At 44.7% G+C, this 21638-nt stretch overlaps 1 protein-coding gene across 1 annotated transcript in view; it reads left to right on the top strand.

Annotated features, from left to right (window-relative positions):
* Window positions 1-2091: 2091 nt before the first annotated feature.
* The window catches only part of LOC309889397 (microtubule-associated protein 1B-like), a gene marked incomplete at both ends in the record, with an annotated part of 83231 nt that continues 63684 nt past the window's right edge, over window positions 2092-21638 (top strand). Inside the window, 2 exons of the mRNA XM_082782203.1 lie at window positions 2092-2263; window positions 10774-10875. Coding sequence (XP_082638329.1) covers window positions 2092-2263; window positions 10774-10875 — 274 coding nt within the window. The remainder of the gene's footprint in view (window positions 2264-10773; window positions 10876-21638) is intronic.

Raw genomic sequence — 21638 nt, 5'->3', positions numbered from 1 at the left:
TTGAATGCAACATCCGAACACATCACACATTAGCCAAGGCTCTCAATGCTGTATTTATGTAGAACTATTCATATTAAAAATAGTAGCTGCTATAGGTACCTGAAACACACATTAATTAGAATGAATTCACTATGCCCTAAAACAACATATATATTCTGAGAAAATAGGACTGATGCATTGGTTCATCCAGGCAAGTACTGTTTCTGAGAAGTAGGCAGGGAATATGAACAGTCAGTACTGGAAGGAGCTGCACACAGAGGAAGTGTCATCTCAGTCACGGACCAGAAGTTATCTAGGTCACAGTGAGATTTTTCCCACATCACTTTAGCCATATAAACAAAATGCAAAATGTAAAACAGTGCCTGGTTCCTGTCAGTGAAGTGAGAAGAACATCTCATAGAGGCTGATTTATTTTAGACTGCTCTATCCCATTTTAGGGGAAAATAACGCACAATTAGAAGGTGACTGGGTTTCTCTCAAGTGGGTCTCAGTGAGTATCAGAAAGCCAATGTCTAATATTTACATGGTAATCAAGAGGGATCCAGCCTTTGTTTCTGTAATTGTAGATGTTTTCTGATACTACTGCTCCCTAGAGTTGCTCAAACCTAATCAAAATTAGTTACTCAAAGCCCTTTGAACTTTTGGAGCCTTAAAATTATGGATTTTATCAGCTAGTGCTTTTCTAGGGTGAGACAAATATATCCATGGGCCTTGAATACGTATAAAAACCTGCTTCCAAAAGAAAAAAAAAATAAGAAGAATATTTAGATTGCCAGTTGTGAGGGGGGAAAAACACGGCTCAAATTTTGTGGCAGTGTTACAGTAAGATGCAGGAGACTGGACTCGTGGCCTTAGACAACTGAGCTGCTTTTTTCATTCAGTCAGGAGTGCAGCTGGAGCCCCAATGCCAGCTTTTCCAGATCACAGAATCAAAGGGGTTGGAAGGGACCTCGAAAGATCATCGGGTCCAACCCCCCTGCCAAAGTAGGTTCCTCAGAGCAGGCTGCCCAGGTAGGCGTCCAGACAGGCCTTAAATACCTCCAGAGAAGGAGACTCCACAACCTCCCTGGGCAGCCTGTTTCAGTGCTCCATCACCATCACCGTGAAGAAATTCTTTCACGTGTTGGTGCGGAACTTCCTGTGCTCCATTTTGTGGCCATTGCCCCTTGTCCTGTCCCCACAAACCACTGAGAAGAGGTTGGCTACATCCTTCTGTCTCCCACACCTCAGGTATTTATACACATTGATGAGATCCCCTCTCAGTCTTCTTTTCTCCAGGCTGAACAGACCCAGGTCTCTCAGCCTTTCCTCATAAGGAAGATGCTCCAGGCCCCGTATCATCTTTGTGGCCCTCCGCTGGACTCTTTCCAGGAGATCCCTGTCTTTCTTGTACCGGGGAGCCCAGAACTGGACACAGTACTCCAGGTGAGGCCTGACCAAGGCAGAGTAGAGGGGGAGGATAAACTAATTAGATGAACTAATGAGGTTTGCCAGGGATCACCTGTGGCTCCTCATGGCATAGCCACCAGGCTTCCAGGACAGCCAAGCCACAGGCTGAGATCTTAGGAAGGCCTTGGGGAGTGAGGAATGGCTAAGCCAGCAGAGTAAGAGCAAGAGGGAACAAACAACAAGGAATGACCAAACTGGGAGGGTGAGAACCCTGAAGGGCACAGGGGGAGAAAGGGAGGTGGAAACTGCACCAAAGCAGACGGTGCCAAAGGAAGAGGCCCTTGCCCCCAGTCCCAGACAGGTCCTGCTGCAGGCCAGGGCACACTTCAAGGCTGTCCCCACAGTACCCCCTCGGGGCAATGTTCGCATCCCGTATCCTTCCTGCTTCCAGGGGCTGCTGCAGGGAGGATTTACTGCAGATGACATCAGCTGTGGATGCTGGAAAAGCGGCAGTGGCAGTGCAGGGATGTGCCGGCTCCCCCCCTTCCTCCTCCTCCTCCTAGTTGCTAGGTCCCTGCCCTGCACTGTCTCCGTATAAAAGCGTCACCACCCTTCCAGTTGATCTCAGTCCCTGCCACTTGCGGATCTATCACCGAGCGGCCCTCCTCCCCTCAGAGTCCCGGGGTGGAGCGGGCAACCGCGATGGCCACTGTGGTGGTGGAAATAGACTCGGAGCCATCTTGTAGCATCCCCAACCCTACCTCGTCCAGCCTTTCGCACCGCTTCCTGGACAACAAATTTTACCTGTTGGTGGTTATCGGCGAGCTGGTGACTGAGGAGCATCTGCGGCAGGCCATCGCCAACATCGAGCGAGGTGAGGCGGCGGCAAGGTGCAGGACAGCCGCAGGCGCGGCTGCACCGCGGGGCGAGCCGGGGCGTCGCGGAGCGTGGGCGGCCACTCACATCTACCGTCGACCCCTTGCTGGTTGTAGGGAGCTAGGGGAGGAACAACACAAACATGAGCTGCAAAATCTGTTCACTTATCATTTTATGAGGGGATTATCGTCCCGCCTGACTGCACGTCCCTCCTATTCCCCCTCCCGCCCGGTCGCGTACGAGCGCCGGGGCGCGGCGGTCAGAGGCTACAGGGTGAGCCCCCTGAGGCTTACGGCGGCGGCTCCTCGCTGCCAGCCGTACAAAGATCCACAGTCGTCTCAGCGTGCGCCGTTCCTCAACCCCCGTTCTGCTTGCTGGCGGCGGGCGAGGTCGGTGAGCCCCCTCCTCGCCATTGTCGGGGTGGAAGCGCTGGGGCTCCGGCAAGAACCAGATGCTTGCCAACTCCGTCTGCTCGGAGAAACCGACGGGTGGGTGTGGTGCAGTCCGCACTGCGGTCCCTATGGCAGCCCAGAGCGGACAAAGGGCACCCGCGCCGCCGCTGAAAAACGCGTTTGGGTTAGGGCAGTTTTTCTGTTTTTTCCCCCTCGGCTCCCGAGCAAACGGTTCTCCTTCACCGCGAAATCAAACCGACAGAATTCGGGTATTTTTTCCTCTGGCTAGCAAAATTTTCTCCGAGCAGGAATGCATCTGTGCCTATTGTGTCTAACTTTCAGCAATGAGACTGTTTGCTACTTTTTTTTTTTTTCTTCTTCTTTTTTTCAGGACCTAAGCTTTAAATACACACTGGTATCTATATTTAAACAAATAAAAACATGTAGGTAACAAGGCTAATATCTGAGTGTTCAGCCTCATTATTGTCCAGCTACAGGCTGCTATGACTCAATGTTTATTTGTGATACCTTCACGTATTGCTGTCTTAAGAAAGAGACAAATGAAATAACTAGAGTTTTTAAGTTATTGATGTAGTTTCTAATAAAATAGATAGCGGTGCACATGGAGAAGGGAAAAAAACCCTGTTGCCATAATAGCGGTATGAAACACAAAGGAAGCTATTGCTGGACCCTATAGTTTAAGCTCAATTGAAACATGATTTTGTAATATCTATTTTGTTCTGGTCTGATGAAAGCAGAGATCAGAAACCTGCCATTGTTAGAGAGGAGAAAGACCATGCAAGGGGGAACTGGTAGCAGCCTTGTCATGTGGGTGTGGTTCAGCAGTCTAGTTAGACTTGAATAGTCTCTATTGTTTTCTCAAACATTGTTGGTTTAGTTGGCTATTTCTCTTGTTTCTTTTTCTTCTCTGTTTGTGGTAAAGGGCTGCCTCATCACAGATAACTAGCGTTACTATGACCTGTTCATCTTTATTGTGACTATCGTGTTTTAGGGAGAATTACTGAGGTAGATGCTTTGTCATTCAGAGCCTCTTCAGCATTGCACTTTCCTAATTTTATCTAAGTTTTGACTGTCAGAAATGACTTGGCTGCATTTTAATTAAATAAAATTTATAGAGCAAAAAACTTCTACCCTGAAGACATCTGATGTCATCCTTCCTCTGAAGAAATGCCCTTCAGTCTCTTCTTGAAGCTTCTACTATACAGTCACTAAGCATAATACCCACTTACAGTTTTAGATGTTCAGAGGGAATGCTTTGGCTTTTTCATCATTTTGGATTAGAAGTCACCTCACTGCTCCTGGTGTCAGATGGTCTGATTGGGATTTTGCTCACTAGGAAAAAACCTTGATCAAATTTTGCATTGTGTTGCTCTGGATGAGTATACTAGTCTGAAGCTCTATCTGTGTGAGGCAAATATGAACTTGACTAATCTTTCTTTTGGGCAAGTATGCTGTAGTCTAGGGGAAGGAAAAAAAAAAAACAACAAAAAAACAAAAAAAACAAACAAAACAGCTTCTTTCAAGCTTTATTCTCAGCAGAGCCTTAAATGAGTTTAGGGTTCTTGATTATTGCCTTGATGTCTTGTACATCTCTTAAGTCATCACTGAAAAGTGTGAATTCATGCACTGAACTACAGAGCAATGTGTTAAAGACAATATTTGCTGATAACACAACAGTGGCATGACGTTATACAACCTGGTAGAATTCAGAGTCATATCATGAAGCAGGAATGGCTTGAAGCTTCATTTCTAAATGATTACATTTGGGATAACTTTTTTTTTTTTCAAAAGGGGCAATCCTCCAATCTGCTATTCATCAAAAAATAAGGGAGGAGTAAAAAGAAAGCTTCAAGATCTTTCCACTGATTCAGCAGATGCTACTGGGTGTGCTGTCTGATTAGTCCTGTGTCTAGTGGCATTGCACTCCTAAGACTTCAGAAAGAAATAGCTCCAGCTCAGTCATACTTCCAGTAGTTAATTCCATCCTGTTAATGCTGTACATCATTGGATTGACCTTGAATTTTACTTCCAGAGTTATCTCCGTTCTATCCAAACATGATTTGGTTATATAATGAATATAATACATTATACTAGATTATAATGTACATGTACAATTTTTGCATTCAGAATGCTGAATCATGCAGCTGCAGATCTGGGATATTCTATCTAAATCCCAATTTCAGCTTCTAGGACTACCATGCACATGGTATGTCTAGGCTTTTTTAGGTATTTATTTTACATTGAGTGGTGTATTTTGGACACTGGCTCAGCAGCTTGACTATGCCTAATCAATCAGAACTTTATCCCTACCACAAATCTGGATTCATGACAAAGGTCTAGCAGAGGCAGTCTTTGGCTACAAGCTGACTAACCTAGTGAGGTGTGCTTTAAACTGAAGGACTTGGGGGGTGGGGTCCATAATAACAATGCTTGTGCCATTGCAATGGACTGGGGAATGAGCCAGGCCAGCCTAATGAGCAACAAATGTTCCTTAGCTGCCTCCAATGACAGAAGCCATAAGACCAGCTACCTCAACAGTGAGTATACCTATGAGAAATCCTCTTGCATCCCTCTAGGGATACCTGTACCCCCTGCTTCCCTAAAGTGCCTGTATACCAATGTATGCAGCATGAAGAATAAATAGGAAGAACTAGAGATCCGTGTGCGGTCACAGGGCCATGATCTCACTGTGATCACGGAGACTTGGTGGGACAGCTCACATGACTGGAATGCTGTCATGGATGGTTATGTCCTTTTTAGGAAAGACAGGTCAGGGAGGTGAGGTGGTGAAGCATCTCCTTATGTGAGAGAGCAACTGGAATGTATCGAGCGCCACCTGGAAGTGAATAATGAATGAGTGGAAAGCTTGTGGGTGAGAATTAAGGAGCAGGCTAACATGGGTGACACTGCTGTGGGTGTTTACTACAGACCACCTACAGGCTTTCTACAGGCAGCTAGAAGTATCTTTCATGTTCACAAGCACTGATTCTCATGGGGGACTTCAATCATCCTGATATTTATTGAATAAGCAACACTTCCAGGCACACATGGTCCAGGAGGTTCCTGCAATGCATTGAAGATAGCTCCTCTACCATCTGCATCAGAAAGTTAATGAGGAGAGGTGCTCTGCTGGACCTTGCTCTTACTAACAAGGAAGGGCTGGTTGAGGGCAACCTAGGATGCAGCGATCAGAGATAATAGAGTTCAGGATCTTGTGTGGAAGAAGCAAAGCAGTTAGTAGGATTGCAACCCTGGACTTCAGGAGAGCCAACTTCTACCTCTTCAAGGACCAACTTGGAGGTATCCTAGCTAGAGTGTTGGAAGGTAAGGGGGCCCAAGAGAGTTGGTTGACACTTAAACACAGCTTCTTCCAAGCTCATATCGGTGCATCCCTAAGAGCAAAAAAACAGGGAAAGGTAGCAAAGGGCCTGTGTGGATGAGCAAGGTGCTCATGAATAAACTCAAAGGAAAGAAGAAAGTCTATGAAATGTGGAAAAAAGGCCTGGTCACTTAGGAGGAATACAGGAATGCTGTCAGGACCCATAGGGATGCGGCAAGGAAGGCTAAGGCCCATTTGGAATTAAATCTGGCAAAAGCAACCTTCCAGGTTGCACCTGAGTAACCTTCCATGGGGTCAAAGATAACAAGAAAATCTTCCTTTTACTATCAACATAAAAAGAAAAGCCTAGGGAAAATTTGGGTCCGCTACTGAATGAGGTGGGTGCCCTTGTAACAGGGAACACTGAGAAGGTGGAAATGCTGAATGCCTTCTTTGCCTCAGTCTTTAGTGGCAATACCGGATGTTCTCTGGATACCCAGTACCCTGAGCTGGTGGAAGGGGATGGGGAACAGGATGTGGCCCTCATTATCCATGAAGAACTGGTTGGTGACCTGCTACGGCACTTAGATGTGCACAAGTCGATGGGGCCGGATGGGATCCACCCAAGGGTACTGAGGGAACTGGCAGAGGAGCTGGCCAAGCCACTGTCCATCATTTATCAACAGTCCTGGCTATCGGGGGAGGTCCCAATCGACTGGCGGCTAGCAAACGTGACGCCCATCTACAAGAAGGGCCGGAGGGCAGACCCGGGAAACTACAGGCCTGTCAGTTTGACCTCAGTGCCAGGAAAGCTCATGGAGCAGATCCTCCTGAGAGTCATCATGCAGCACTTGAAGGGGAAGCAGGCGATCAGGCCCAGTCAGCATGGCTTTATGAAAGGCAGATCCTGCCTGACGAACCTGATCTCCTTCTATGACAGAGTGACGCGCTGGGTGGATGAGGGAAAGGCTGTGGATGTGGTCTACCTTGACTTCAGCAAGGCTTTTGACACTGTTTCCCACAGCATTCTCCTCAAGAAACTGGCTGCTCTTGGCTTGGACTGGCGCACGCTTCGTTGGGTTAGAAACTGGCTGGATAGCCGGGCCCAAAGAGTCGTGGTGAATGGAGCCAAGTCCAGTTGGAGGCCAGTCACTAGTGGCGTCCCCCAGGGCTCGGTGCTGGGGCCGGTCCTCTTTAATATCTTCATCGATGATCTGGACGAGGGCATCGAGTGCACCCTCAGTAAGTTTGCAGATGACACCAAGTTAGGTGCGTGTGTCGATCTGCTTGAGGGTAGGAAAGCTCTGCAGGAGGATCTGGATAGGCTGCACCGATGGGCTGAGGTCAACTGCATGAAGTTTAACAAGGCCAAGTGCCGGGTCCTGCACCTGGGGCGCAATAACCCCAAGCAGAGCTACAGACTGGGAGAGGAATGGTTGGAAAGCTGCCAGGCAGAGAAGGACCTGGGAGTGATGGTGGATAGTCGGCTGAATATGAGCCAGCAGTGTGCTCAGGTGGCCAAGAAGGCCAACGGCATCCTGGCTTGTATTAGGAACAGCGTGACCAGCAGGGCTAGGGAGGTGATCGTCCCCCTGTACTCAGCTCTGGTGAGGCCGCACCTCGAGTACTGTGTTCAGTTTTGGGCCCCTCGCTACAAGAAGGACATCGAGGTGCTTGAGCGAGTCCAGAGAAGGGCGACGAAGCTGGTGAGGGGCCTGGAGAACAAGTCCTACGAGGAGCGGCTGAGGGAGCTGGGCTTGTTCAGCCTGGAGAAGAGGAGGCTCAGGGGTGACCTTATCGCTCTTTTTAGGTACCTCAAGGGAGGCTGTAGCGAGGTGGGGGTTGGCCTGTTCTCCCACGTGCCTGGTGACAGGACGAGGGGGAATGGGTTTAAGTTGAGCCAGGGGAGTTTTAGGTTAGATGTTAGGAAGAACTTCTTCACTGAAAGGGTTGTTAGGCACTGGAACAGGCTGCCCAGGGAAGTGGTGGAGTCACCATCCCTGGAAGTCTTCAAAAGACGTTTAGATGTAGAGCTTAGGGATATGGTTTAGTGGAGGGCTGTTAGCGTTAGGTTGGAGGTTGGACTCGATGACCTTGAGGTCTCTTCCAACCTAGGAAATTCTGTGATTCTGTGATTCTGTCCTGGTGGACAACAGCAGTGTGCCCTTGTGGCCAAGAAGGCCAATGGCATCCTGGGATGCATTAAAAAGGTCAAGGCCAGCAGGTTAATGGAGGTGATCCTCCCCTTCTATTCTGATCTGGTGAGGCCACATCTGGAATACTGTGTCTGGTTCTGGACTCTCCAGTTCAAAAAAGAGATCTAGAGAGAGTCCAGAGGAGAACCACAAAGATGATTAAGGGCCTGGAACATCTTCCATACGAGGAAAGGCTGAGAGACCTGGGTCTGCTCAGCCAGGAGAAGAGAAGACAGAGGGGATCTGATCAACATTTATAAATATCTAAAATGCAGGAGGAAAATGGATGGGGGCCAGGCTCTTTTCAGTGGTGTGCAATAGGACAAGGGGCAATGGCTAAAAATGGGAATACAGGAAGTTCCACACAAATGTGTAAGAACTTCTTTACAGTGAGGGTCACAGAGCGCTGGAACAGGCAGCTCAGAGAGGTTGGGGAGTCTCCTTCTCTGGAGATCTGGTCTCAAGACCTGCCTGGATGCTTTCCTGCTCAACCTACTGTAGGGAACCTGCTTTTATCAGGGGTCTCGGACTTGATCTTCAGAGGTTCCTTCCAACCCCTACAATTCTGTGACCCTGTGGTTAGGGATGGTGGACAGGCTCATCATTAACAGTATTGCTGAATTATAGTCAATTTTGCTTAATTGATTTCCAGAAAACTTTGAAGCACCCCCCCCCTCCCAAGCTTGCTGTTAGTGACCTGTTGTCTTCTAGCTTCTTGAAGTTCAGCACTCATTCATTCAATATACATCAGCCTCATGATCAATATCAGTTTACTCATCAGTTTTCAAATGCACTGTACATGCATGGTGTTATATAGTCTTTACTTTCCTCTTTTCAAATATTCCAACACCTGGAAAACATTAAAGCTTGCTGAGTTGTATTTGCCTGTCAATACCAAATATACCATATGGCCAAGAGATTTCTGAGAAATGAAAATCAGGAGACTTGCAGAAGGATACTTGTTGCTTATGCCTCTGAACAATGATGCATAAGTGATTAAGTGGAAGTAGATGATCATAGTTCAGTTATATTTTAGAAGAGCTTCAAAGAAACATACAGGCAATGCTGTATTTTGAAATCTATGTAAAGCTTAAAATACCAACTACTTAATAGCACATGCTTCTTACAGGGATACACTACTAGTTCATACCTTGACTGTCCTACTGACAAGGAAAAGTGCTCAATGAGTTATCTCAGAAGAAGGATCAGACTCTTGAAATGCAGATATCCATAACTGCATAGAGAACCTCATCAGAGCTGCAATGGGAGATCAGCAGTACAGATCTGGTTTATCTACTCTTCCCCCTCTTTTTCCTCCTTATCCTTCAACCCTACAACATGGCCTCTACCAGAGTGAGGCTTGACATTTCTGCTGCCTTGAAAGAGAATAAAATATGAGAGGTAGTGTTGACAGGAAAGTTAGCAGCCTGTAGTGCTAGTCTCATGGTAAGGGGTTGGCCATGCGCCTCTTCAGGCTTTTCTTCCACCCCAAAAAGGTACCAAATCAGAAAGTGATTTAACTCAACAATTTCATGCAAAGACATGTTCGGGCATGTGGGAAGGGGCCACTAGATCCTTTGTCACCTGCACTCCATTCCATATTTTCCAGTTGATTTGTATAAGCCTAATGACATTCTGTTGGAATCAAAATCACAACAGTACCTAGGCTTACCTTTAGTGCAACTACTCATTATTTTTCAAAGCTAAACAAGAAAATTGTAGAAAAATGTTAAAACATATTCTTCTATTAGTAGTGTTGGTGGTTTTATGTTTTTTTTTATTATTATTATTTATTTTTTTCATACAAATCTTATGGTAGGAATTTATATGTTTATCTTTTGGCTGCTGTGAAGTTTTTTCTTTTTCCCCAGTCAAATTTCAGTCCTTAAAATGTCTGCTTTCAAAATATCTTTTTATGTTCACATTATATGTCAAGTATCTTACTTTTGAAGTAGCTGGGGGGGAAGCTATAGGGAGTAAAGATGTGATATTTATTTTTATTTATTTATTTTTAAAGAAAAAGATCAAAAAGATCTATTTTTAAATCTTAAAACTAGATTTTAATATTTAATAAATAAAAGATCACTTAAATTTTAATTTAAAATATGGGATGCTTCAAAGCTTTTGAATGAAGAGGTCAGCATTTTAATACGTCATATTTAAATATTAATTTACAACATGCTAGATGATGCTCTTTTTTCACAGGGGGACAAATAAAGTGGCTGTGGAATGTGGCTAAAGTATCGCCTGAGTGATTCACTCTACAATTTTGTAAATTGCTTTTCTAAAGTAAATTCAGGGACATCAATAACTTCTCATAATGTCACTACTTGGATGCAGGACCTTAAAGGACTGTTACCTCTTGGAAAGGCAAATTTCTTCTTGCTTTTGACTGATCCCTGTCCAGAGTGCTTCTGAGCACTCAGCACTTTGCAGAAGATGGTTGTGTGGCTTGAAAGGAAGAGAGGCTGCTTTTGGAATTTAAAAATATGTAAATAACAAGAATTTAAATTTAGTAGTAGTGAATTATAACTTCTAATGTTCATATGTCAAGCTAGATGTTTTGTATTCTGAATTTTAGGAATCCGGTCATGGGACACAAACTTGATTGAGTGCAATTTAGATCAAGAACTGAAACTTTTTGTGTCTCGCCATTCAGCTCGATTCTCTCCTGAAGTTAAAGGTGAGTTTTTGGAAGTTTATCATTTTTTTTGAGAGGAGAATTAATAAATATGCTTAGGTATCTGATGGCCCATTTTTGTCTCTGGTTCTTTACAATTAATACTTTTTTCCTTTATTTTAAAATATGGTTTAAATTTGTCTTAACTTTCTGACAAAAGTAAATGTCACTTACTGAAGCTGTCACTTAAATGAAACTTTAAAATATTCATTTTTTTTACATTAGCGTGATGTGTATATGATCACGATTACTTTAGTAATACATTTTAGTTTTGGGGCACCATTAAAATTAACTGAAATTTACTTTTTGACCGAACAGCTTATGTAGTGTCAATCTATTAGTCTTGGAGACTTAAGCTGTTCCTTATTGCGGTAGGTAGAGCACATACAAAAAATAACCTGAAAGCTTAGCTCTACAGTTTGACAGAGCCAGAAATGGTGTCACGGCTGTTGTACAAGTGTAGCTCAAGCTGTGTTTCTCCCTCAATGGCTTGGAACTTTTTCTTGGTATAAAAAGCTGAGGGGTGAAGGGTCTATCTTGGCTTACAGGATCTTTGTTTTTCATGAGAAAGTTAACATTTTACAGGACTCATGAGACTAAATCTGCTTCCTTTTCAAGGCTGTCCTTCCTTTAGAGGATTCATAAAATTAAAAATAAAAAATAAAAAAAAATAAAATTGAGTTGTAAAACTTGATTTTGTTCTGGTTGCATGGGACTGAAGTGTTTGGTAAGTTTTAACATCTTACTACTTTAACACAAATGCTGAATGAGCATGTGTGAAAATTAATCTTGGTTTTCATATAAAAATATATAGCCTTCTCAAAGGAGTACAGTTTGCTTTCATTGGTGAAATCATTGTGGCCATGTGCACGTTGACCAGTACAACCTAGTACTAATAAACGTTATAAATTCCAGCTTCAGCAACATCTCTTAAGTATGGTGAAAAGGGCCATGAAATGTTGTATCATGCTACTGTATCACATTCCTAGTGTCAGTTACTATACACTGTTGACAAAGAGATCGTGATGTCTTGCTAACATGACAGCATTGACCTGATGGTCTTGTATAATGTACCAAAATGTCTTATGTAACTAATTATTCCTTTTGCAGCATAGATTATAGCAGACTTTGTCATATCTGCCCATATCTATAAAGAGTAAAATATGGCCAGATTTAAGGAAAAGATATGCCTCTATTTTTTCCCTGGTTTGAAAACCAACAGATCTTTAACATGTACAAAACTTCATCTTTAAAACTTCAGGGGGAAAAAAGATCCTATGCTGCTTCTTCAGCAAAATATTCTAATGTGTTTAATAATTTTTGCTGTCTTTTTAAGGTGTTATCTCTTAATAGCATTGAATAGCATTGCATGAATTAAATACTCTATTTTTATATGATAAATGAAAGATTATGCGCCTCTCTTTTTTTTTTCTTTTTTTTTTTTTTTTTCTATAGATATATTATAGAATCCTTTAGGAATTGTATTTTTTGTTGTTTTTCTTGTTTGTCTAGACCTGTCTGAGCCTGTCATTGTGTTGAATTACAGCTTAATTGCATGCGACTGGAATTAATCAACATCTCTATGTCAACCAGTAAAGTATGTGTTTTTTCAGCACTGCTCAATCTTTAAACAATAAGTTGCCAAAATTGATGAGGGTCCTTTGTGTCTTCTCTACTGTTTGATGTGAAGGAGAGCTTTTTGTTGTTGTTGCCATATGTTCATAAAATTTTAGAATGTTTCATTTGTTACAATGCCCAAATGTTGAATTTTGGTGAGTGTTCAATCTATGAAACTGGCAACATAAATACTAAAATGATGGTTGGAAGTACATATTTCCTTATGGTCTCAAATTCAGAAATTCCTTGTATAAGAGGCTACCCAAATTCTACAGAAAGTGTTCATCCAAGGTGAGAGGATAGTGTATGGCATGTCAGATGGGATGTAATTAAACAGCTTTTTTTTTTATTCTCTCCAGTCTTCTGAGACTGAACTCTTTGTGTAACACAAAAATAGGGATAGTTTACTCATGAGGAAGGGCAGAGGAATTTAGTGTGTCTGCACAGCTCTTACTGTAGTGAGGCTTGACTACTGACTGAAGCCTCTTTATTTATGCACCACCAGCTCAGTACGTGTATCAATGTGAAGGGTATGAGTCATTCTTAAAAAGGAAGCTTGGAGGAAATGGGGTCAAATCTATCCCCACACCATATGCCTGCAGTGTTGTGGTGGTTTTACCCTGCTGTGGTGGTTTTACCCTGCACGCTGCTTCTAAAAGGATGGAGAAAAATGTATTAACGGTATCAATTGTGGTGTACCACTTGGCTGCCTTCGATTCCAGTTCGTACTGGAGTTCTAGCATGTCAGGCACTGCAGCAGTCAGCGGTGGCGTGACTTCATTCAGGCCACGATAGTCCACTGTTAATCTCCACTCATCATTAGACTTTCTCACTGGCCATATGGGATTATTAAAAGGTGAGTGAGTCCTGCTGATCACTCCTTGGCTTTCCAGCTGATGAACCAGCTCATGGATGGGAATCAGGGAGTCTCGGTTGGTGTGATATTGCTGCCGGTGCACAGCTGCGTGTGGTGGTTTTACCGTGCTGGGCAGCTAAACCCCACAACCGCTCTCTCACTCCCTCTCTTTTAGATGAGGAGGGGGAGAAGTAAAGCAAAGAACAACTCACGGGTTGAGATAAGGATAATTTAATTAAAGGGATATAATAATAATAATTAAATAAAGATTATTATGAACTAAACAATTTAACTAAAGGGAATAAAAAGGGAAAGGGGAAAAGGGAGGGGGAAAGAGAAAATAAAAAGAAGGGAGGAAAACAAACAAATAAAATAAATGAAGGCTATGTGGAAGTGCAGAGGAAAGAAATTACTCTCTACTTCCCACAAATGAGCGATGATTGACCACGTCCTTGAAGCAGGGCCTCAACGCACGTAGCCGGTGTTTGGGAGGAGGACTGATGTTTTCCCAACAAGAGCCCACCCCTCCCCTCTTCTTCCTGTTTCCACCTTTTATTGCTGAGTGTGACACCACATGGTATGGAATATCCCTTTGATTGGTTTAGGTCAGCTGCCCTGGTGATGTTTCTCTCCTCACTTTTTGCCCACCCCCTAGGGGGGTTAGAGAGAGGCCCGATGCTATGCCACTGCTGCTCAGCAGTAGACACAACACTGGTGTGATAACACTGTTGTTCCAGCTACAAGTGCAGAGCACAGCACTGTATGGGCTGCTGCCGGGAAAGTTAACATTCCAGCCAGACCCAGTACACTGTGGTAGCGACTGGCACCTGCTGTTTTTCAACCCTTAGCAAACCCCACAACAGAGGGGTCTTCTGAGAGGTCAGGCAGGGTAGACAGCTGCTTAATCTTCTCTGTACTTAAGGCAGCTATGCCAACAGCCCACTGGTACCCTTTTTTGGGTCCTTGAAATATCCTCTCCTGAGGTAGTCTATGCCAAGGTTGCAAGGAGCCTCCAGGCCAGTCACAATAGGGTGCTTTTGCCACTCATTCCCAGTTAGACTCACTTCAGTTTCCAATACAGTTAGGTGTTGGGATCCCCTGTCACTCCAGAAATACAGAGGGTTTCTGCCCCTTGGTAGCCTGATGGCATTAGGGTACACTGTGTGCCGGTGTCCACTAGAGTGTTGTACTCTTGCGGGCCTGATGTGCCAGGCCATCAGATCCACACAGTCCAGTAAATCCGATTGTCCCTTTCCTCTGCCTGTCCAGAGGCAGAGCCCCTCTAGTCCTGGTTGGAGTATCTGTCTCTTAATTCTTGCAAATGCGAAGCAGAGGTCCCTTCATCAGTGTCAGGAGTAACATCAGCCTTTCTACTCCCTCTGGGGGACTGCCCAACAAAATACAGAGCAGTAATTTTCCTAGGAAACCCCCTTTTGGCTGCTGTATTTCCTTTCAGTTCATGTACCCGAGCTGCTAGGGTCGAGGTAGGCTCTCCATCCCACTTCCTCATATATTCCCCATGGTTACGCAGATAAAACCACAGGGTGCCATGTGTTGTGCATCCTGGGTACTTGCTCCCTCAAGCAGGAAAATGCTGACTCTTAATGGCTGAAATATTGCTCCATCTGGGTGAGGAGGAAGATATATTTTCTTCAAGGTGGTGGACCTGTTGGGACAGTTTCTCCACAGCTGAGATGCAAGTCCATAGTGGTGCAGAGACATTTTCTTCATATTGCTGAAACTGGCTGGATACAATATCTACTGTTGGTCCCATCCCATCTTTTGAATTTATAGCTGACAGTGTGCTGGCATGCGATGATGGTGATGGTGCACCCTGTACAAACTTCTGCCATATGAACGGCATACACTGGGCTTTATTGGGATCTTTGGGTGTCTGGTCATTGTCCACATCACTATAGACCATCTCCAGCACAGCTAATTCCCTCAGGTGCTGGAGACCTTTCTCCATGGTGGTCCACTTGCCTAGGTGATATACAATATCTTCCCTGAAGGGATACTTTTCCTTCACACCTGACAGGAGTTGCTTCCAGAGGCTGAGAACTTGTGGCTCTCTCCCATTTTCTCTGTCAATGACCCTTTCTCTAGAGAGGGATCCCAGCTACTTGGCTTCCTTGCCTTCTAGTTCCTGGCTACCTGCCCCAGTATCCAAGCATCAAAGCAGTCAGGTGAGGATGTGCTCACCTGGGTGATGGCTGAAATCCCTTTGTATATCTCGCAACTCTTTCAGGGATAGGGATCGGGTGGTTTCTGATTCATTTTTGATTTCTGTCTCTTCTTCCTCCTGTTTTTGTGATGACTCTGCTTTAGAGCTGCCTGCCTATTTCAGTTCTCCCTCCTGGGACTTCCCTTACTAAATGAGCTGAATTCTGTTTCCATTGTTTTGTCTTGGCTATGGGTCCAACTGATACCATAGATGGTTGGCCCTCTGGTTTAGCCACAGTGTTTCTTATCTGGTCATCAGATTCAGCGACCTCCTCCTCCTTCCCTTGAGGGTACTCAGTAGTGTTAATCACTGTTTGATAGGTGCAAGCCAGGCCCCAGCACAGTGCTGCAAGCTGTAGTTCTCCAGCATTGCCAGGGTCAGGGCATAAGTTTTTCAAACATTCTATCAATTTTTTAGAATTTTGCACTTGTTCATTGGTGTGTATTCAAGACCTTGTCTAAATAAAATCAATTTTATCTAGATATCTAATCAGTACCTAGTTACCCCTAACCTTTGTCTCTAGGAAGAAATACTGCTCAAGCAATGCACTGTGGCTTTTTTGTACTTTGTCCTCTTGTCACGAAGTACGTGTATCCATGGAAGACACACTTACTATCTCAACAGTACCAGAAGGTCTTCTACTGAACACAATTCAACTGTTGGTGACCACGCTGGCTTAAGAGAGTCCTTTACCTGTGCCCAAGACTCTTTCACCAGTCTTCCTGTGGCCAGGGAGGAAGTTGTCAGTGCAAGAGTTGTTTGGTATCTCCACGGCAGCTGCCTGTATCAGCAGGCTTGACTCCTTCAGGCTTCCTAGGCTGTTGTTCTGTGAAATGGTCATTGCCCCAAAAGTCTTACAGCTTTCATTTTGAAAACTACCATTTCAGAAGTTGCAGTTAAGGATTATTATTGTCCTGTTGAGAATTTTTGGGCCTGGGCATTTTGGTCATCAATACCTGCAACTCCATTGTTTGCCAAAACGATAATGTAGTTCTATTACCTTTGTCAAAGCTGATCTGTACCCAGATAATAGCACACCTGGTAGCTTGCAATGTGAGATTGTGGTGTTGCTGATAAAAATCCTAAAGACCAGGAGTTTAGCGCTGTCTTCCTGGAAACCACAAGTCATCAAAACTCATCAAATAAGATGACAGGTATTTGAGCAAAAGCTATCACTTAAAATGAAATAAACAAAAAAGTCAAGGCCAGACTTCTGTTTTGCTTACACCCACCTAAAACAGAGTAACAGATCATCAGTCTGGCTTTTTGTCTCTACTGTGAGATCTGTCTAGTAGATTTTATAGTCCTATGTGAGTAAAAGCAAAGGGTGAATTAGCTGGAATCTGAGCACCGTCACTAAGTTCTTAGGAATTAATTCAGCTTAAAAACTTGAGTAGTTTGGTATACACATTTAGGGACAATCTATAAATATGATTCTACAGCTATTAGAGACTGTGATAGCTGGAATAGCTGTCAAATGGAGTAATTTCAGCTCATATGTTTGGAGAGGCTAATTTTAGTTGTCTCCCAGACTTGTTTTGAGTTTTAAAATATTTGTGTCTTGGAAGAAAGAAACTGGAGGCAGAGTAGGACTTGAATAGGGAATTGAGCTGACTTGTGCTGCTCTGGTGCAATGACAGTGCTACCCAGTTGCCAGCAGTGCAGGGACCAGGGAGTGCGGGTGTCCTTGCAGAGGCAATCAACAGGGAGGCCACACGCAGTGCTCTCATCCACTTGCAAGCTGTTTTTGTGTGGAATGCTAGGATTTTGGTGTCTCAGGAGAGGATTACAGTGCAAGACTGTTAAGATCCATGAATTGTCAAAGCCTTCCTTTTCTTAGTAATAACCAAAATGCCAGAGATGAGCTAATAAGTGATTTTTTTTTTTCTTTCAGTGAATAAATTTTATCACTTATGTGACAATCATTCTGTCACTGACTTCCATTTCTACTCTTTTTTTAGGAATGTTCTCAAAGGAAATCATAGAATATCCCGAGTTGGAAAGGACCCACAAGGATCATTGAGTCCAAATCCTGGCACCACAGAGGTCTACCCAAAAATTCAGACCATGTGACAAAGTGCACAGTCCAAATGCTTCTTAAACTCTGACAGGCTTGGTGCTGTGACTACTTCACTGGGGAGCCTGTTCCAGTGTGCGACAACCCTCTCAGTGAAGAACCTTTTCCTGATATCCAACCTGAACCTTCCATTGCAGCTTGACACCATTCCTGCGGGTCCTATCACTGGTCACTAAAGAGAATAGATTGGTGCCTTCCCCTCCACTCCCCCTTGTGAGGAAGCTGTAGACCTCAATGAGGTCTCCCCTCAGCCTTCTCTTTTCCAGGCTGAACAGGCCTAGTGACCTCAGCTGCTCCTCATATGTCTTCCCCTCTAGGCCCTTCACCATCTTCGTAGCCCTTCTCTGGACGCTCTCCAATAGTTTCACATCCTTTTTGTACTGTGGTGCCCAGAACTGCACACAGTACTCGAGGTGAGGCCGCAGCAGCACAGAGTAGAGCAGGACTATCACTTCCCTCAACTGACTAGCAATGCCATGCTTGATGCACCCTAGGATATGGTTGGCCCTCCTGGCTGCCAGGGCACACTGCTGGCTCATATTCAGCTTGCTATCAATCACAACCCCCAGATCCCTCTCTTCGGGGCTGCTCTTCAGTGTCTCAACGCCTAGTCTGTATGTATAGCCAGGGTTGCCCTGTCCCAGATGCAGGACCCAGCACTTGCTCTTGTTAAATTTCATGCGGGTTCGTGATCGCCCAGCTCTCCAATCTGTCCAGATCTCTCTGCAAGGCCTTTCCACCCTTGACGTAGTCAACAACTCCTCCCAGTTTAGTGTCATCAACAAATTTGTTCAAAACACCTTCTAGTCCTCCATCCAAATCATTTATGAAAACATAGAAAAGAACTGGCCCTAAAATAGAGCCCTGGGGGACCCCACTGGTGACTGACCACCAGCCTGATGTGGCCCCATTTACCACAACCCTTTGAGCCCTACCCATCAGCCAAGGAAAGCTAACTTATATTTCTTCTCAGATAAAAATGGTTCTGTATTTGCAGTGAGTTGCCTACCATTGAGTTCAGTAGTAGGACCAGACCCAGCCTTCACTGGGAAAAAGAGTTTAGATATTTCTTGTCTCTAGTCTAAATGAAAAGGGAAGCATGTATTAGTCTTTGTTGCCAAATGTAGTTTGAGAAGTACTGCTATGTCTGCTGCCATCAGCCTCACATCAACATGAAGAGCTCCAGCCTTCATGTACCATATAGAGACAAATGTAGAAAACATTGCAAGAGTTGCATTAACGCTGGCCATGGATCCAGGTGCTTTTGTCTGTAGACTGCTGGGAGTATCCCTTAGTATCTCATAGTCTGTATGAGTAGGTAGCTGTGGTGGTTTTACTCGGGTGGGCAGCCAAGTTCTACCACGGCTGCTCTCTCACTCCCCCTCCTCAAAGAGGAAGGGGGAGAAAATGCGATGCAAAGGGCTCAAGGGCTGAGATAAGGATGAGGAGATTGCACAATAATTATCGTGATAAGCAAAACAGACTCAGAGTAGGGAGATAGTAAGATTTATTGCCTATTACTAACAAGCTAGAGAAGTGAGAAACAAAGGAAAGAAACCAAAAATGCCTTCCCTCCATCCACCCTCTTCCACCTCCTCCCCCCAAGCAGCACAGGAGAAGGGGGGAAGGTGGGTTGTGGTCAGTCTATAGCACTTCGTCTCTGCTCGGTCACTCTCTTCCCCTGCTTCAGTGTGGGGTCCCTCCCACGGGATGCAGTCCTTAATGAACTGATCTGGCATGGGCTTCCCACAGGCAGCAGCTCTTCAAGAACTGCTCCAGATATGGGTCCGTACCACGGGGTCCATCCCTCAGGAGAAAACTGCTCCAACCTGGATCCCCCACAGGCAGCAGCTCCTGCCAGGTCACCTGCTCCTGTGTGGTCTCCTCTCCACGGGCTACAGGTCTGGCCCAGAATCTGCTCCGATGGGGGTCCTCCACAGGCCGCAGCCTCCATCGGTGCAGGTCCACCTGCTCCACTGTGGGCTCCTCCATGGGCTGCAGCTTGGACCCCTACTCCACCGTGGTACTCCATGGGCTGCAGGAAGACATCCTGCTTCACCGTGGTCCTCACCACAGGCTGCAGGGGAACTTCTGCTCCGGCACCTGGAGCACCTCTCCTCCTCCTCCTTCTTCACTGACCTTGGTGCCTGCAAAGCTGTTTCTCACTCCTCTCACTCTCCCAGCTGTTGTGAGGCAGCATTTTTTTTTTCCCCTTTCTTAAATATGCTCTCACAGAGGCGCAAACAACATCACTTATTGACTTGGCTCTGGTCAGCAGTGGGGCCCTTACCTAACATGGGACAGCTTTAGATTCTTCTCACAGAAGCCACCCTGCTTCCAAAACCTTGCCATGTAAACCCACTACAGTAGTGAAGACATGCACTTTAGTTAGAAGTAGTCACAAATAGAAAGCTGTTCTGTAACAGACCCATGCAATTGCATCAAACACCCATATCGTCCTCCCGAAAAGACATGATGGGTATGTTTGGCTTGTAGACACTAGTTGTAAACTGTTTCTAGAGTCAAGAGGAAAAGCCAATACTCCTGATGTCCTGTATTTGCATGCATTAGTGGTATAATCTTTGTCTGTGTAATCTTTCAGTGACTCTAATGGACTATAGAGATTGTTACCTGCAAGTCAACTCCCCTGTCAAGCTAGGCAGCTTTTAGAATCTGTTCCTATTTTATGGCAGCTATTCTGGCAAAAAGACGGATCCTGGCTTTGGCTTCCAAGTCCTGCGTCACAAATAGGCTTTACAAGTTCTTGTAAGCTCTTTATCTTGGGGTGAACCTGGCCAACAGCCAAGCACACAGAGAGCTGCTCACTTCCTCCCCTGCCAGCCTCCCTTCGGGAGAGACTATAAAGAGCAAAACCAAGAAAGCTTGTGGGTCAAGATAAAGACAGTTTAATAGGTGAAGGAAGGAAGAAAAACTAACAAGTGAAGTAAAAGAAATCACTCACCACCTCACAAAGGCAGACCAATGCCCAGGTAGACTATGAACAACAGCTGCCTTGGAAACCAAAAACCAAACCTTCTCCCTCTACCCCAGCTTTTATTGCTGAGCATTGTATATGGTATGAAATATCCCTTTGGCCAGTCAGCTGGCCCAGCTTCCAGCTTTGTTTCCCCCCAAATTCTTGCTCATCCCCATCCTACTCACTGGGGGACGGGGGACGGGGGACGGGGGGGGGAAGAAAGTCTTGATGCTGTGCAAACATTGTTCAGCAATAGTCAAAGCATTGGTGTATTATAAACATTGTTCTATGCACAAATCCAAAATACAAGCATCTTACTGGCTGTTGTGAAGAAAGCTAACTCCATCCCAGCCAGCACACACTTCTAGAAATGGATGGAGCCAGTACATACTTCTAGAAAGGTTTGTTTCTTAATATTTGTTTCTGTATCCATTAAGAGCAGCACTCTTGGATGAGTCATTCCAAAAGACTGTCAGGAAAGGACTGAAGTTTCTAGGATCACCCTAAGTGTGAGGAAATGGCCATCATGGCCAACTGTGCCTGGCTATACAGGACAGACATGATAGACTAGAAAAAATATTAACAGAAGGAAAAGGGAAAACTTGCTTTCATCTTTCTATGTTCAAATCACTTGTTTTGTTTTGTTTTGTTTTGTTTTGTTTTGTTTTGTTTCTGGCACCATTGTTGAACTTGAGGGAAATAAATATGGGATAAAGTCTGACAGTCCCCTAAAAAGAGAGACGAACTGAAGGGGTTTTGATTTTGATCTTGAGGCTTTGAAACATCCAGCATACTTCTTGGCATGGATATTATGTCCATCCAGCATGCTTTCATAACCTCAGGCTCTGTCTTGAAGCTTTCTCAGTCTTCTAGAACCTGCATGGAGTTTAGACAAGCTGAAAAAGAGAATGCAAAGTTGCTTTCTATATGAACAATACTTCAAATAGATAATAGAAGGCAATGTCTTCAAGAGTATCTAAGGATAGGATTTAATGCTTGTAGCAAGCTACTAATT

Source organism: Aythya marila, assembly GCF_965140915.1.
Source record: "Aythya marila genome assembly, chromosome: W".
Lineage (NCBI taxonomy): Eukaryota > Metazoa > Chordata > Aves > Anseriformes > Anatidae > Aythya > Aythya marila.
Note: the sequence above shows the minus strand (reverse complement) of the source record. Positions and strands in the feature narration are given on the sequence as shown.